The sequence below is a fragment of the Phalaenopsis equestris genome, unplaced genomic scaffold (assembly GCF_001263595.1).
Source record: "Phalaenopsis equestris unplaced genomic scaffold, ASM126359v1 Scaffold000224, whole genome shotgun sequence".
NCBI classification, from domain to species: domain Eukaryota; kingdom Viridiplantae; phylum Streptophyta; class Magnoliopsida; order Asparagales; family Orchidaceae; genus Phalaenopsis; species Phalaenopsis equestris.
In genome coordinates, this window is record NW_018164666.1 from 778,113 (window position 1) to 792,221 (window position 14,109).

Below are 14,109 nucleotides of genomic sequence, written 5' to 3' on the forward strand. Positions count from 1 at the left end.
ACTTCTTTTAATGTAGAAATTTATGACACCCAAATGTTGTAAGTGTAAATACCAAACTTTACGATTGATATATATGTAAGAATATGTAAGTTTTTATTTGTTTATGATAGACATGTGGTTTAATTTATCATTCATCTTTAAACATTTAACTACAAATCATTTTACTAATTTAATAATTTATTATTTTATAAATAAGATTTTTATTTTCAAGCCATCATGTATGATGCGTGTTAGAAAATTTGAGGCAGTATATTAGTAGATTATCGTCTTAGCGTGGTACGGAGATTCATCTTTCACCTAGAAAAGAGAAAGTAACTAATAATGACACCATAAGTTTTAACGTGGAAAACTCGGAAAGGGAAAAACCAAGTGTCTGACCCAACTAAAGAGTTTCACTATAAAAAAATTATTACAGTTGTAACGACTTGTTCTAAAGACAGGAAAGAGTTACTAGGTTTCTCAAGTTATAACGTCTACGTACTGATGAATTTGTTGTTAGAAATGAGTGGCGACCAATAACGACTGGCGGCATCCGATCGGTGTTTGTCAATGGTGGTTGGTGGTCAGCGGTGGTTGACGGAGACTGGTTGTGATCAACGACGGTCGGCGGTTGTCGGCGGAGGTCGGCGGTGGCCGACAGTGGTCAACTATTGTAGATGACGATCGGCGGCGATCAACGGTGGTTGACGGCGATCGGCGGTAGTCGACAGAGGTTAGTGGTGATCGGCGGTTGTGGCGCTTGACATCAGTTCATTCTCAAGGTTTCAAGCTTTTCCTCTAATCACAAACTCTCCTCCCCCTCATGAGAGAGGTAGAACTTTATTTATAGTGTTCTGGATGTAATTAATGCAGGAATATGAACCGGTATGATCAGATGGTCTAGAGAGCTTCCTTCAATCAAACAGTTTTTATGGACATTTAATTATCTTAACGATGTCAGAATTAAACAATCTTGGACTCATTGGAGTCGTCTTTTTAAGACACTCGATTCGACTATAAGCTTGCTAGATTTGACATTCGTTTTGACCTTCTAAATATGTCTGGAAAACTTCCAAGTGTGGTTTAATGACTTGATCTGAGCTAGATTTGACTCGGATTGGACTAATTTTGATATCATTGGGTATGTCTCATCGAGCTAGTCAGTTTGACTATAATTTTGCTAAAATCGGAGCTCTGAACGACTCTTAATTGAAGTTTAAATATTTCTTGTTTAAAAGATTATCTCGAGATATGCATCATATCTCAAGTTTCATCTAGCAATATTAACTTACACTTATCAATTTCTCATATCCTGAGCTATCATAGAGTGTAAAGTTTAGCTCATCCTTAACCTTCTCATTGAACCATTTTTCTTCTTGCTCAAGTTCTATGGTGAAGCAATGTGGGCAGCTATTGAGAACCCACATATCAATGGATCTACAACAATGCCAAGTTACGATTTGCATTTGTCAAAAACTCCAATTGCTTATGACCCTATTGAAGGTGGGTTTCTTAACGATCCGACGGCTCAAATAGATTTAGTGCGGCTTGAAATCTACTTTGGACTTGTTATATTTGATTTCGGGCCAAGCCAACTTGAAATTGAATTGAGTTCTATCGGCTCGAAATTGGAACAAGCTGGATCAAATTGAGTTATTTAGATCTGTTGCAGCTCAGAATCAACTCGATCCGACTTGAAATTGAAACTAACTAACTCAAATAAAGTTATTTAAATCTGCTCCAGCTCGAAATCGGATCGTGACTCGTTATATTTAATTTACTAAGCATTATATATAATTTTTATAAATAAAAAATATTATGAGTTGATGTCGAGTCAATTCTAGCCGGTCCCTATATATCTCAAAATCAACTTGAAAAAAATTCAATAAAAAATTTTAGCTCATAACTTGGTTTGTTTATTCCAATCTGATTTCAATTCAAGACAAAATTTGATTCATTGTTTTGAGCAATTAACGATCTTCGAGCTAAATTCACAGCTTTCATTGAAGGTAATCTCCTACCATCTATGGGCATCGGAGAAAAGTGTCAAAAGGGTCATTTGACTCTTTTCAAGGGAATGTTTAACCTAAGAGTCTATAAAAATACTAATTTAGTCCTTTGATTCTCTTAATGATGCTAAAGTAGTTCTCACTAAGGACTTTTCAAACCATATTAAGAAAATATATGAGGTAGACGCCATCAACAAATTTCAATCATTTGACATGAATCTCACGAAAAGCATGGATCCCGAGATAGTTTTTTGAGCAAGAAACAATTAAAACTTTGATAAAAAGTTATCCAGAAGTTTGATTTTAGAAAACTTATTGTGAAACTGACCGGCTCGACGAGACAAAGTCAATGATACCAAAATCGATCCAATCTAAGTCAAACCAAAATAAAGATATTTGCTTCTGCTGTTTGTATGATGAAATGCTGTATCATTGTAGATTGTAATTGTTTATTGAAAGATTTACATAAATACCACTTTATATATATATATATATATATAAATACTTGATGAGTAGTGTTTCGAGCCAAAACGTTCAATCTTAATTTGTCTATGAATCACAATTCAAGAGTTAGAGCATAAGAAAGCAGGGGGAGAGACAGAGAAGAAGATAAGAGTGCACAATAATGAATCATCTCTATTTCATAATAAATCTTTATTTATAGGAGAAGGGTACAATAAGTGAAGTTCTGAGTTTGATCATTTTTAATGGTAATGTTACATGATATTTTAGGTATTTTGCATGTATATGCCGATGGCTCGACTAACTTCTGGCTCAATCAACTAAGCTCAACGTGTCTCGGTTTAATAAGACCCTCTCGGTCGACTAAGTTGAGTCGAGGCTATCGGTTGACTTCAAGTCGGCAGGACAACTCGATTGGCTAGGCTTTGCTGATCGATCGATGTAATTTAGCTTTTGACCTTCGTTCTCCGGTGAGGAGCTCATGTTAGCTAAGTGATGTCAGGTTATCGAGCAGATGGTGAATTACCATAACTCAATAAAAGAACTTACTCCCCAATATGGAGAGTTAGAGGGATGATTTTGACTTCTTATAACATGATTACATCTCGAATCTCGATCCCTAATGAGGAGTCTTTGAGGCGTCTGTGATATGATTGATATTGCTGAGGAGTCGAGTCTCTCCTTGAGTTTGGCCTACTTAAAGGTTGATTATCGATTGCAATAGGCTTTCTTATGGTGGTGGGCTTGCATGCCTATCTGTCATTTCTTGGTTAGATGAGTTTGGGCTCAGACCATTCAAATGCCTTTAGTCTTGTCGGCTCAAGCTTTGATGGCTGCATTTGGTCGACTTTGACCTTTGCTTTGGTTCAGAAAGTTAAGTTTGAGTAGATAAGTGGACCTCCTGGTCTTTTACTGATGGATCCTCCTTAGTTGCATTTTTTTGACTTTTGAATAATGGATCTCCTCGAGATTTGTGCAATGTATTCCCGTTATCGTGGTGGTAAAGTAACAAATTACTGACTTGACGTTGTACGAAAATACAACACATACTCAGATAAAAGCAGACAACCAATAGAGACAACAAAAGTGAGACAATAAAAGTTTTTACGTGAAAAAATCAAAAAAAAAAATCCAACGGAGAATTGCACAATTGAAATGTTCTATTATGAATTAATGATTACAGGTATGACTCCTTGTCCCACAGACGTGAAAGTGTTACACAATTTATCGAGTTATAACGTCCGTGAGAAGAAAACCTTGTTGTCCCACGATAGGGAGTGCTCTCGGTGTGGAGTCGCTGTTGGAACTTCGGTACACCGTTTTTGGGGTCGACACAACTTTCAAAATGATGTACTGCTTTGTAGGTTGTTTCGTGACTCTGCGGTGACTATTGTTGCTTCTTACAGTGTCTTATCGCAAGGAGTTGGTGGCAGTCGATGGTGGTAGGCGGCAGCTGAAGATGGTCAACGATGACCGACTAACGATGGCCAATAGTGGTCGACAGATGCAAGGGCGAGATGTGTTCACTGGATCATCTGTGCAGAATACCATAATTCAGCTCCTTTATCTCCAAGCCCTGATATTCCTCTGGCCCAAGGTCTAAGCTCCTCTCAAGAGAGGGGTATAGCTATTTATAGAGTCCATATGGCAAATAGCAAAGAAATCCAAACCACTCTGATAAGACAACCTGAGAATATTTCCTTGATCGGACGAAATTCGATGGACATTTAATTGTTCTAATGATGTCAGGATTAAATGATCTTGGGCTCGCTGAACTTGTCTTATAGAGACAACCAATTAGACTATAAGTGACATTTTTTAAATTCACTTAACCTTTCAATTATGCACTAAGAGCTTCCAAAAAATAGTTTATCGACCTGATTTGGGATTGATTTAACTAAGATTGAACCAATTTTGGTGTATCTGTCTCGTCGAAAATTGACTATAAGTTTGCTATAATAGAAGTTTTTAATGACCTTTAAACAAAGTTTGAATTTTTCTTACACAAAAATTTGTCTCGAGAATCATGTCATGCTTCGAGATTCTTACCGATTGATGAAAATTTTTTGATGTCGTATCAATACAAAAATCATTTATCATAAAATTATTATAAATGAAATGTAAGTAATTCAGTTATATCTAATTCTGAAAATTCATATTAATTTATTCTCTTTTGAAACCAAACAAACCTAAACTATCCTCATACAAAAAATAAAATAAAATAAAATACCAAATCGTTTTTCATAAAATTATTATAAATGAAATGTAAGTTCTTCAGTTATATCTACTTCTAAAAGTTAAAATTATTTTAATCTCTTTTGAAACCAAACAAACCAAAATTTGCTCATACACAAATAAGAAATTGCAAATCTTCCTCACCAAATTTAATTTTCCTCATAAAATATTGCAAGCCCAACAAATCCCCCAACTATAACCCAACCACAATTTCCCAATCTCCCTCTCACTAACGCTCACGCCCTCTCACATTAGATCTAAATTCCGTCTTTAAATCTCTTAAATGATCCGCTTGAATTTAATCCCCACACCCCAGAAAAACTCCACACTTCCCCCACGCCCGAAAAACCTTCCTTTTCCCATTAATGTCACAGTAAACAGACACATTCCCAGATCGAGGGCCGAAGATGAAAGCTTTATTCTTCCACCTCCGCTCTCTTGTTTCAGATGGCAAACGGATTCTCCTTTCCAATTTCCTCTTTATTAATCCCCTTCAGTTAATCCCCTCCTCCTGGTAACTCTATTTCATTCATTCCACAGAAAGAGCTGCGTTTCAGAGGTTGAAAGGAACGAAGAAGAAGAAGAAGCCGAAAGATGAAAATTTTAAGCTTCATCCTGCTCCGCCCACCAGCTTTAGACCGCAGATGGATTCTGCCTATCGCCATCGGTTCCTCCTTCTCCCTCCTCCTCCTCTTCTTCAGCACCCTTTCTTCCCCTGGAACCCCCTCCGCTCTCCTCCCCTTCTCCTTCCTCTTCTCCCTCCTCTCCTCCTCCCGTGTTTCTTCTGCCTTCTATTCCCCCACCTTCGTCGAATCAAAGCTTCAATCTTTCTCCTCCCCTTCCTCTTCTTCTTCGTCTCTCCCGCTTCCTCCGCGCCTCGCCTACCTCATCTCCGGCTCCGCCGGAGATGGCTCCATGCTCAAGCGTACGCTTCAAGCTCTTTACCATCCTTCAAACCGCTACATCGTTCACCTGGAAGCCGCCGCATTGCCGGAGGAGAGGCTTGATCTCCGAGACTTCGTCGCCAACCATCCGGTCTTCAAGGAGGTGGGAAATGTTAAAATGATCACAAAGGCCAATCTTGTGACCTACCGTGGGCCTACGATGGTCGCCAACACTCTCCACGCAGCTGCCGTGCTGCTTAGGGAAGGTGGGGAGTGGGATTGGTTTATTAATCTGAGTGCGGCGGATTATCCTCTGGTAACACAGGATGGTAACAAGTTTGCTTCTTGACTCCTCTTATTTCTGCTTTTTTGGAAAAAAAAAGTTGGTTTTTTTAATGGTTTGATCTTGTTTATGTTGTAGATCTGTTGCATACTTTCTCCTATATGCCGCGGGATCTGAACTTTATTGATCATACGAGTAATATCGGATGGAAGGAGTATGTTCGAACTAAGATGTTTCTGGTTTCATGGAGTTCTCATTAGTGTTAAATTGGAGCTAAAATTTCTTCTTCTTCTTGTTGCAGGTTTCAAAGGGCGAGACCAATAATTATTGATCCAGGACTATACATGTCAGAGAAGCAGGATGTTTTCTGGATACCACAGAGAAGAAGTGTGCCAACTGCCTTCAAGCTTTTTACAGGTAAAAAAATCATAGCCTTCTAAAATGTTTCTAGTTTTACATTTTTTCTGATTTTCTTGAGTAATTCTGTGGCTGCAATTCTGTTGTGTATCTCTTTTCAATTGATCTGTTGATCCATAGTTTGTTTGCATAGTTATTGGATGCAGAATTGTTTGTTTATATCTGTTTGCGGATCTCTTGAATTGATTTATACCATTTATTCTGTGATAATTTTTTATAATTATTGTGATGAAGCATAATTAGACAGATAAACATGATATTTTGCTAAGAAAATACAAGGATGCAGTGCTCTATAGTGATGTTATGGATGTTTGTTGCATGTTTTGGTATGACCATGTTGAATGCTAAGGTGAATGTTTGACAAATTATAACGGATGAGCTTAGAATTAATTATATAAAAGGAATTGTAGATATGGCATTTGAAGATAAAATTTTGTTGTTCTGACATGTATGGAAATGGTAGAAAATACTGTATATAAGAGAAAAAATGCTGAAACGCAGCAAATAAAACAATGAAACTATTTGGACAAATTATCAATATGTTAATGAAATATATGCAATAAACATGAGTTGTGAATTTTTGTCAAATGGGAATCAAAGAAGGTTGTTCATTGCAATTTGTTCATTTTGGCCTTGAACCTGTCTTATATGTTTGATTGGTTTAGAAAGAGTTCCTTAAATTTCATTGGAAGAGCCTTACTTCCACACTTATATCACGACTCCATCAAGCGCACTTTGCAACTAAACACACCATCTTTCATTACAATTGTAAGCTATGCAACACCATACAAATGAGCAAGTTTAGTCAATTTAGAGGTGATCCCTTACAAAGTTAACCTTTAAACATATTGTACCAACATAAACCTATTTCTTGGAATCTCTAGTCACGTATGTTGGGTTACTATCTCTATTAACTTCTATACTAGGCATAAGTCTCATCAAGAAACTAATGGAAAATAATAAAACCTAACGAAATGATCGTCCATGATATCACTAATATAAGCGTCATTTTGTATAAGTTGGGTTACCATCTTTATTATCATAATGAAGCAACTTAGGCGAAATTGGTCTCTTCTGTAAAGATGTATTTTGCAAAAAGGTTTCTAAGCCATTTCACATCTATACGTACCTTTTATGGTGGAATGAACTTGAATTTTATAGGGATCAATTGCTTAGTATTTTCATGATGTTGAACCTCTTCCAAGAGTAAAAACATAACCAAAGTGGACTTGGTCTCATTTGAATTACATATCCAATTTGCTCACTTAATCTTTTTAGCATAATTGGAAATAAAATAAAATGTAAAGAATTATTCACAGTGCCTTTCAAATATTAAGAATTTACACAAAACAAACTAGTAATTATTTTTAGGATTATAACTACTCAATTTATTCATTGCTTTTACAATGGTAGGACTTGGGCAATTCATTAGTTACATCAAGTTTCTATTGATTTGTGTACACTCGTGCTATGAGACACTAGTTTGGGGCGGAACCAACCTTTACTTTTAGGGGGCAAACTTATTATATGAATAGATTAATTTTACCAATAATAGAAGCAATATCACATATTTCAAAACAAAATTTTGTGTTTCATTATCATTAATAAATTGAAAAAAACATTCAAAATTTTTTTGTTTATTTTAATCATCAACTATTTTTAAATAACGACGCACTGTTGGTATTTTTTTAAAAAAAATAAAGGCATATCATCTGTTATTTTTAAAATAAATCATTATTCGTTATTATACCTGCAACATATTCTCCCAAATTATTGTCAATTTCCAAATTAGGATAGGTTTCCTTGAAGAATAATAATTCTACAAGGTAATAAGATATACAAATTAGATTCTGAATGTAGGAAAAATAAAAGATGTTTGAAGTTAAACCAAAAGTTTTCTGCTGTCTAGAACAATTTATGTCTAGAACATTTTAAAGTTAAACCTATCTTTACTTATTCTTACTTCCCTGTCTAGAACATTTTTTTGCTGACTCGATCTATAGCATCAGTTACAGAGTGAGTTCAGATAGATACAAAAATTAAAATATTATATTTTAAGTTAAATTAAAAGTTTCTTTGACTGGGATGTTGAGAGAGGAGAGAACTTTCAGGTGGGATGGAGATGAATTCAACGCTTCAAGAAGATGACTAGGAGGTTTTTGATGTAAGATTCAAAGACCTTCATAGTGAAGGAGAGAATTTTGTAATACAAATATATTGTGAGTATGCAAAATTAAAGGCTTTTTTTTAACAAAACAACAATACCATTGCAATAAAATGGTGATATTTTTGGCTTAGGAAGATTTACAAACATACCATTCAATTCCTATGTATTTACATATCTAACACCTAAACTTCAATTTTTTACCTACATACAACCTTTCTCATGCATGAAAATGTGTATTTAAAAAAATAATAATAAAATTATGATATTTTTTATGCGATATGAATGATTTTAGTGGTATGAATATAAAAATTAAAGTTTAGGTGTTATAAATGTAAATAGATAGAAATTGGGTGGTATGTTTGAAAATACCTCTAAAATAGGAGAAAAAGGCCAATGTTCCTGTCGGAAAAACAAAACTTCAAAAGACTTTTAGTCCCACATTTGTAATGATTAAGTATTTTGTTGCTTAAATACAACAGAGGAACAAAACAATAAAATTATTTAGCAATTTATAGGCATAAAATTCACAGCGAGGTCTTTGAGTTAGAAGAATTAAAAAACTTTTAAAATAAATAATTAAATTCTAAACTTATTAAGATTTATTAGCTTGATTTGATGCTTTAATGGAGCTCAATGGGCTTGCACCTGTTTGTTTGAAGGCAAGGGACGGTTGGGCAATAATATATAGTCGTGATAAATGAGAAAATAAACTCCCCTTAGTGATAAATAGTTAGGAATATGTATTTGGGTATGGGAATAATTGTATTTTCAGGGGGCTACTGCCCTCTCCTCTACTATGAATGGGTCCGCCCACGACACAAGCACCCTAGTTTTCCTTCATTTGAGTTTAGTGTGAAATTTTCAAAATTTCTTAGAATATTCTCAACAAATGTGATCTTGTGGCATGCGGAAACTTTTACCATATTTAGACAACTTAATAGCTAATATTGCATTGGCTTCACCTAAGTCTTTCATGACAAAAATAGATGATAATAAGATTTTGACTTCATTGGTAATAATTAAATTATTTCTAAAAATAAGCAAGTCATTCATTTAAAATATACAAGCACATCATGATTATCCAAATTAAATTTAGAATAAGTACATCTCTCTACATCATTAATCATAAATACATTGAATATCATAACATAATAAAGCCTAATATACTATTTTACACACTTTATTTTCCCTGCTAGGAATAATAAAACCTTCAACTTAATGCATGCAAACCTTTTTCTAAATCAATTAATAAAACATCTATTTGATGGATAAGCTAATTATCAATCAAGAATGACAGAAATCAGGCAGCTAGAATTCGGACTTTCCTTATTTAACTTAGGAGTTTCCTATAATTAGGAGTTAGGAATATATATTTGTGTACGGGAATAATTATATTTTCAAGGGGGGTACTGCCCTCCTCTCAACTATGCATGGGTCCGCCCATGACACTAGCACACTAGTTTAGTGTGAAGTTTTCAAAATTTCTTAGAATATTCTCAACAAATGTGATATTGTGACATGCAGAAACTTTTACCATATTTAGACAACTTAATAGCTAATATTGCATTGGCTTCACCTAAGTCTTTCATGGCAAAAATAGATGATAATAAGATTTCGACTTCATCAGTAATAATTAAATTATTTCTAAAAATAAGCAAGTCATGCATTTAAAATATACAAGCAAATCATGATTATCCAAATTAAATTTAGGATAGGTACATCTCTCTACATCATTAATCACAAATACATTGAATATCATAACATAATAAAGCTTAATATGCTATTTTTTTCCTAGCCTATTTTTATAAAGAAGCTGACTATTTTACACACTTTATTTTCCTTGTTAGGAATAAGAAAACCTTCAACTTGATGCAGCAAGCATTTTTCTAAATCAATTAATAGAACATCTATTTGATGGATAAGCTAATTATCAATCAAGAATGACAGAAATCATGCAGCAGAATTCGGAGTTTCCTTATTTCACTTGGGAGTTTCCTTATTTAAATTGCTTCCAATTTTTCTCTCCTGATTTGCCTCCCTTGGTAATTGTACATATTCTTTCCTTATAACTGGATATATTTAGATTAGGAATATGTATTAGGTTACCTAAAATAGATTGTACAAGTTATTATTTATTGAAATGAAAGCAAAGGAAAAAGACATCCAACCAATTTTCTCAAAAAGTGTTATGGTATCAGAGCAAGGTTGTAAAGGCAAATGCAACCAATGCCCTAATAGATGATATATGAGTGACAAGCGAATGTGCCAAAAATTTCTAAGTCTTTCTTTTGTATAAAATCCCTAGCCACCAAATTCGCTTTAATTATCCCTTAAATTTATCAATTGATCTAACTACTTTTCAGAAGTTCACTTAAATTTACTTATTTTAACATCAGTAGGAAGATAAACTAATCCCCAACTATGGTTAGGCGTGATAGAATCCATGTCATTATTGATCTGTCTTTATAAAATGAAGCATCAATAGAATTAATGACTTAAAAAATAATGGTTTGTCATATAAAAGATTTATTTAGAACTGCCACAGTTAGTTGCACTCCTAACTCAATTACTCCTGAGAGTAAAGATAGATTCATTGCTAGAACTAGAGTTGAGAGGATTTTGAGGTCTATCTTGCATTTCAGATGAAGAAATCCTCAAAGAATACTACATTCTTTGAATTAATTATGCTACCTGAATTTATGACACCACTTTACAATGCAAGAAATCTATAAACAACACAAGGCTTAAAACTTCCAAAGAGAACAATCAACACTCATAGATCCTATTTTTCTTTTCTTATGTTCAAGCAATAAAACCTTTAGGTAAATACTCCCACATTTATGAATTACTAAGGTTTGATAAATGATTCTCTCAAATGTTATATGGGTTTTCTCCATCTTTTTTATGTTGAATATGATAAGTAGAGGTGCCCTTGAATTAATCAACATCGCGTTCATCTCTCTTTAGAGATTTTATTTTCCCTTTTTGCTACACCGTTAGACTTGAGTGAATAAAGAGGCGCAAATGAATAATACCATGCTCTTTACAAAGGAATTTCATATGACTCATTCTTCTTGATGTGAGATTATTATTGGATTGATGAAGTGTAATTTACAATTATTGCAAAAAATTAAAGGAGGTGATGGCATCACTTGTCAACATGCATTGTAGGGATTTTCCCTTGTTTTGGCCGTGACATTTGAGGATATTGTTACAGGTATTGTAACATTATTGTAGCAAAATTTTTGCATCTAGATGCAAGTAGTTATGTAAGGATTTTAAAATTAAATGCACAATAATCTAATTTTATATTAAGATTGATCTCTTATACATTGTATCTTCTAGCTTAAGCTATGTGGAGTCCATAAATGGTAATTTGAGATTTCCAATTAAGAATTTTTGGCTTGTATAAAATTTTTATCTTCCAACTTTTATTCTCATGAGTACAAGTTGAATGTCTGATTCCTTTTTATGTTATACAAGGGTGAGAATCTAATTATGGTGAAAGTCATCTCCTTGCACTAACATGAGGCCTGATTTTTCTCAGTAGTTTTTACTTATCTATTTCTTCTACATTATTTGATGTTTTATTCTTCAGAACTCTTAATTTTAATTGAAACTATGGAGCAAATATTAGATTATCTGGAATTTAATTTTTTATTAGCTGGTTTTATTGGCTACCAGATTTTAACTAAAATTCTTGCATGTTTACATCATTGTATTATTTGTTGGGCTTAAATCATAATATCATTTTTTGTTATGTTGCTGTATTATTTTTTTGGCTAATGATCTGTGAAATCTTTTTTGCTAATATCTCAGAGGGTTACCATATCTTTTGAGAGTACATCATTTCATTAAAGTAATAAGGTTTAGTTTGTGGCATCCATTACATCTAAGGGTAATAACACTACAGCTAATAAGGACACTTGGGGAAATTTGTTTTCTTTAACATTTCAGTATAAGATTTTTGCAAATGCATGTTTTAACTGTCACCAAACTGGTCATCATTTTTGTCAGCAATTTCTATAAATTTGAGTGTCAGAAATGAAAAAAAAAGAAAATTTTAGATATTAGCTATGTAAATACACAGAAATTGGATGGTATGTATATAAATGCCCCAATGCTAACACAGCTTCAATAACATAATGGAGTTCTAATCCACCTCAACTCTAAATTCATTACCAGGATCTGCATGGATGGTGCTCTCTCGCTCCTTCATCGACTACTGCATATGGGGGTGGGACAATCTCCCTCGAACCGTCCTCATGTACTACGCCAACTTCCTCTCCTCGCCTGAAGGCTACTTCCACACTGTGCTCTGCAACGCTAAAGAGTTCGCCAATACCACCGTCAACCATGACCTTCATTTCATCTCATGGGACAACCCCCCCAGGCAGCACCCGCATTACCTCAACTCGAGAGACATGGAGGCCATGATCGCCAGCAACGCGCCATTTGCGAGGAAGTTTCGAAGAAACGATCCGGTGCTCGACAGGATCGATGCAGAGCTGTTGTTCAGGCGGCCCGGAAGGGTCGTTCCGGGGGGTTGGTGTGCGGGGAGGAGAGATAATGGCAGCGATCCATGTCTGGTTGTCGGAAATGGTTCGGTTCTTCGTCCCGGCGCGGGAGCGCTAAGGTTGCAGAAGCTTATGGAGAGGAATCTATCGAAGGAGAACTTCAGGCCAAGGCAGTGCAAGTGATTCAGGAGGAGGTTCTGTAACCCTAGTTTTAGTGTTTGTTGTTCTGCATCGTTTTTGAGCGTTGGATGATCGCCATGAAATGGGGAGCAATGCATCTGTTTTTTTCTTTTTTAGGGTTTATCATTCCCGGTGCAGACAGTTTGTTCGGTTAATGTATGTGTAGTTATATTTGAAATATTACAGTATTACTTGATTAGTTTAAGGGACAGTATTTGAAATATATATATAAGAGAAATTTACACACATACCACACAATTTTTATGTATTTACATATGCAAAGATATGTATTCACATATCTAGCATATATAAAATTTGATATTTACATTTATAATCCTTTGTTGTTATAAACCTAAGCTTGAAAAAGTGTATTTTATTTTTAAAAAATATAATAATTGTGACATTTTTTTTTTTTAATGTTAAAGCATGGTAGAAAAAATAAAATGGATTTTATTTATAATTGAATATAAATATGCATAAATTATATATTTTAACCTCGTGCCATTTTAATCATTTATTTATTTATATTCTAAACATCAAGTAATTACAATAGTTTAGCCCATTGCATGTAACGTAGAGGAAACTTTAACTAAAGCTCTTAGACATTTATGTTGGGATGAGCTAGATTTGTGATTTGATGCACTTGAGTTTAAGTTTGCGTTGGTTTACCCTAACTAGCGTTCAACTGGGGTTGGGTTTGCTTAGTTAGGTTATTAGGTACCCTCAGGAAAGCCTAAGCAAAATTTGATGGAATTTGAATTTGTTAGTTGTCAAAATACCTTTATTGGGTCAATAATCGGTTAAAGCTCCAATAGAGGAAAAAATATTGCATACATACACCGCATGCAGAGATGCATGCGGTGTCCGATCATGGCCGTAGATCACGGTGATCTACGGTCATAATGTATATTGGTGGGCCACACTTAAAAATTTTTTTTTCAAAAAAATTTGATTGCATTCTGACCGTAGATCACCG

The 14,109-nt window shown here is 34.4% G+C and overlaps 1 protein-coding gene across 1 annotated transcript; it reads left to right on the forward strand.

The window, feature by feature from the left end:
• The first annotated feature begins 4,917 nt into the window (after positions 1-4,917).
• LOC110023534 (beta-glucuronosyltransferase GlcAT14B) lies at positions 4,918-13,375 on the forward strand. The gene is made up of 4 exons (XM_020723004.1): positions 4,918-5,898; positions 5,991-6,066; positions 6,154-6,269; positions 12,622-13,375. Exons 1-4 carry the CDS (start codon positions 5,280-5,282, stop codon positions 13,134-13,136), a joined length of 1,326 nt encoding a protein of 441 aa, XP_020578663.1. The 5' UTR covers positions 4,918-5,279; the 3' UTR covers positions 13,137-13,375.
• The last annotated feature ends 734 nt before the right edge of the window (positions 13,376-14,109 follow it).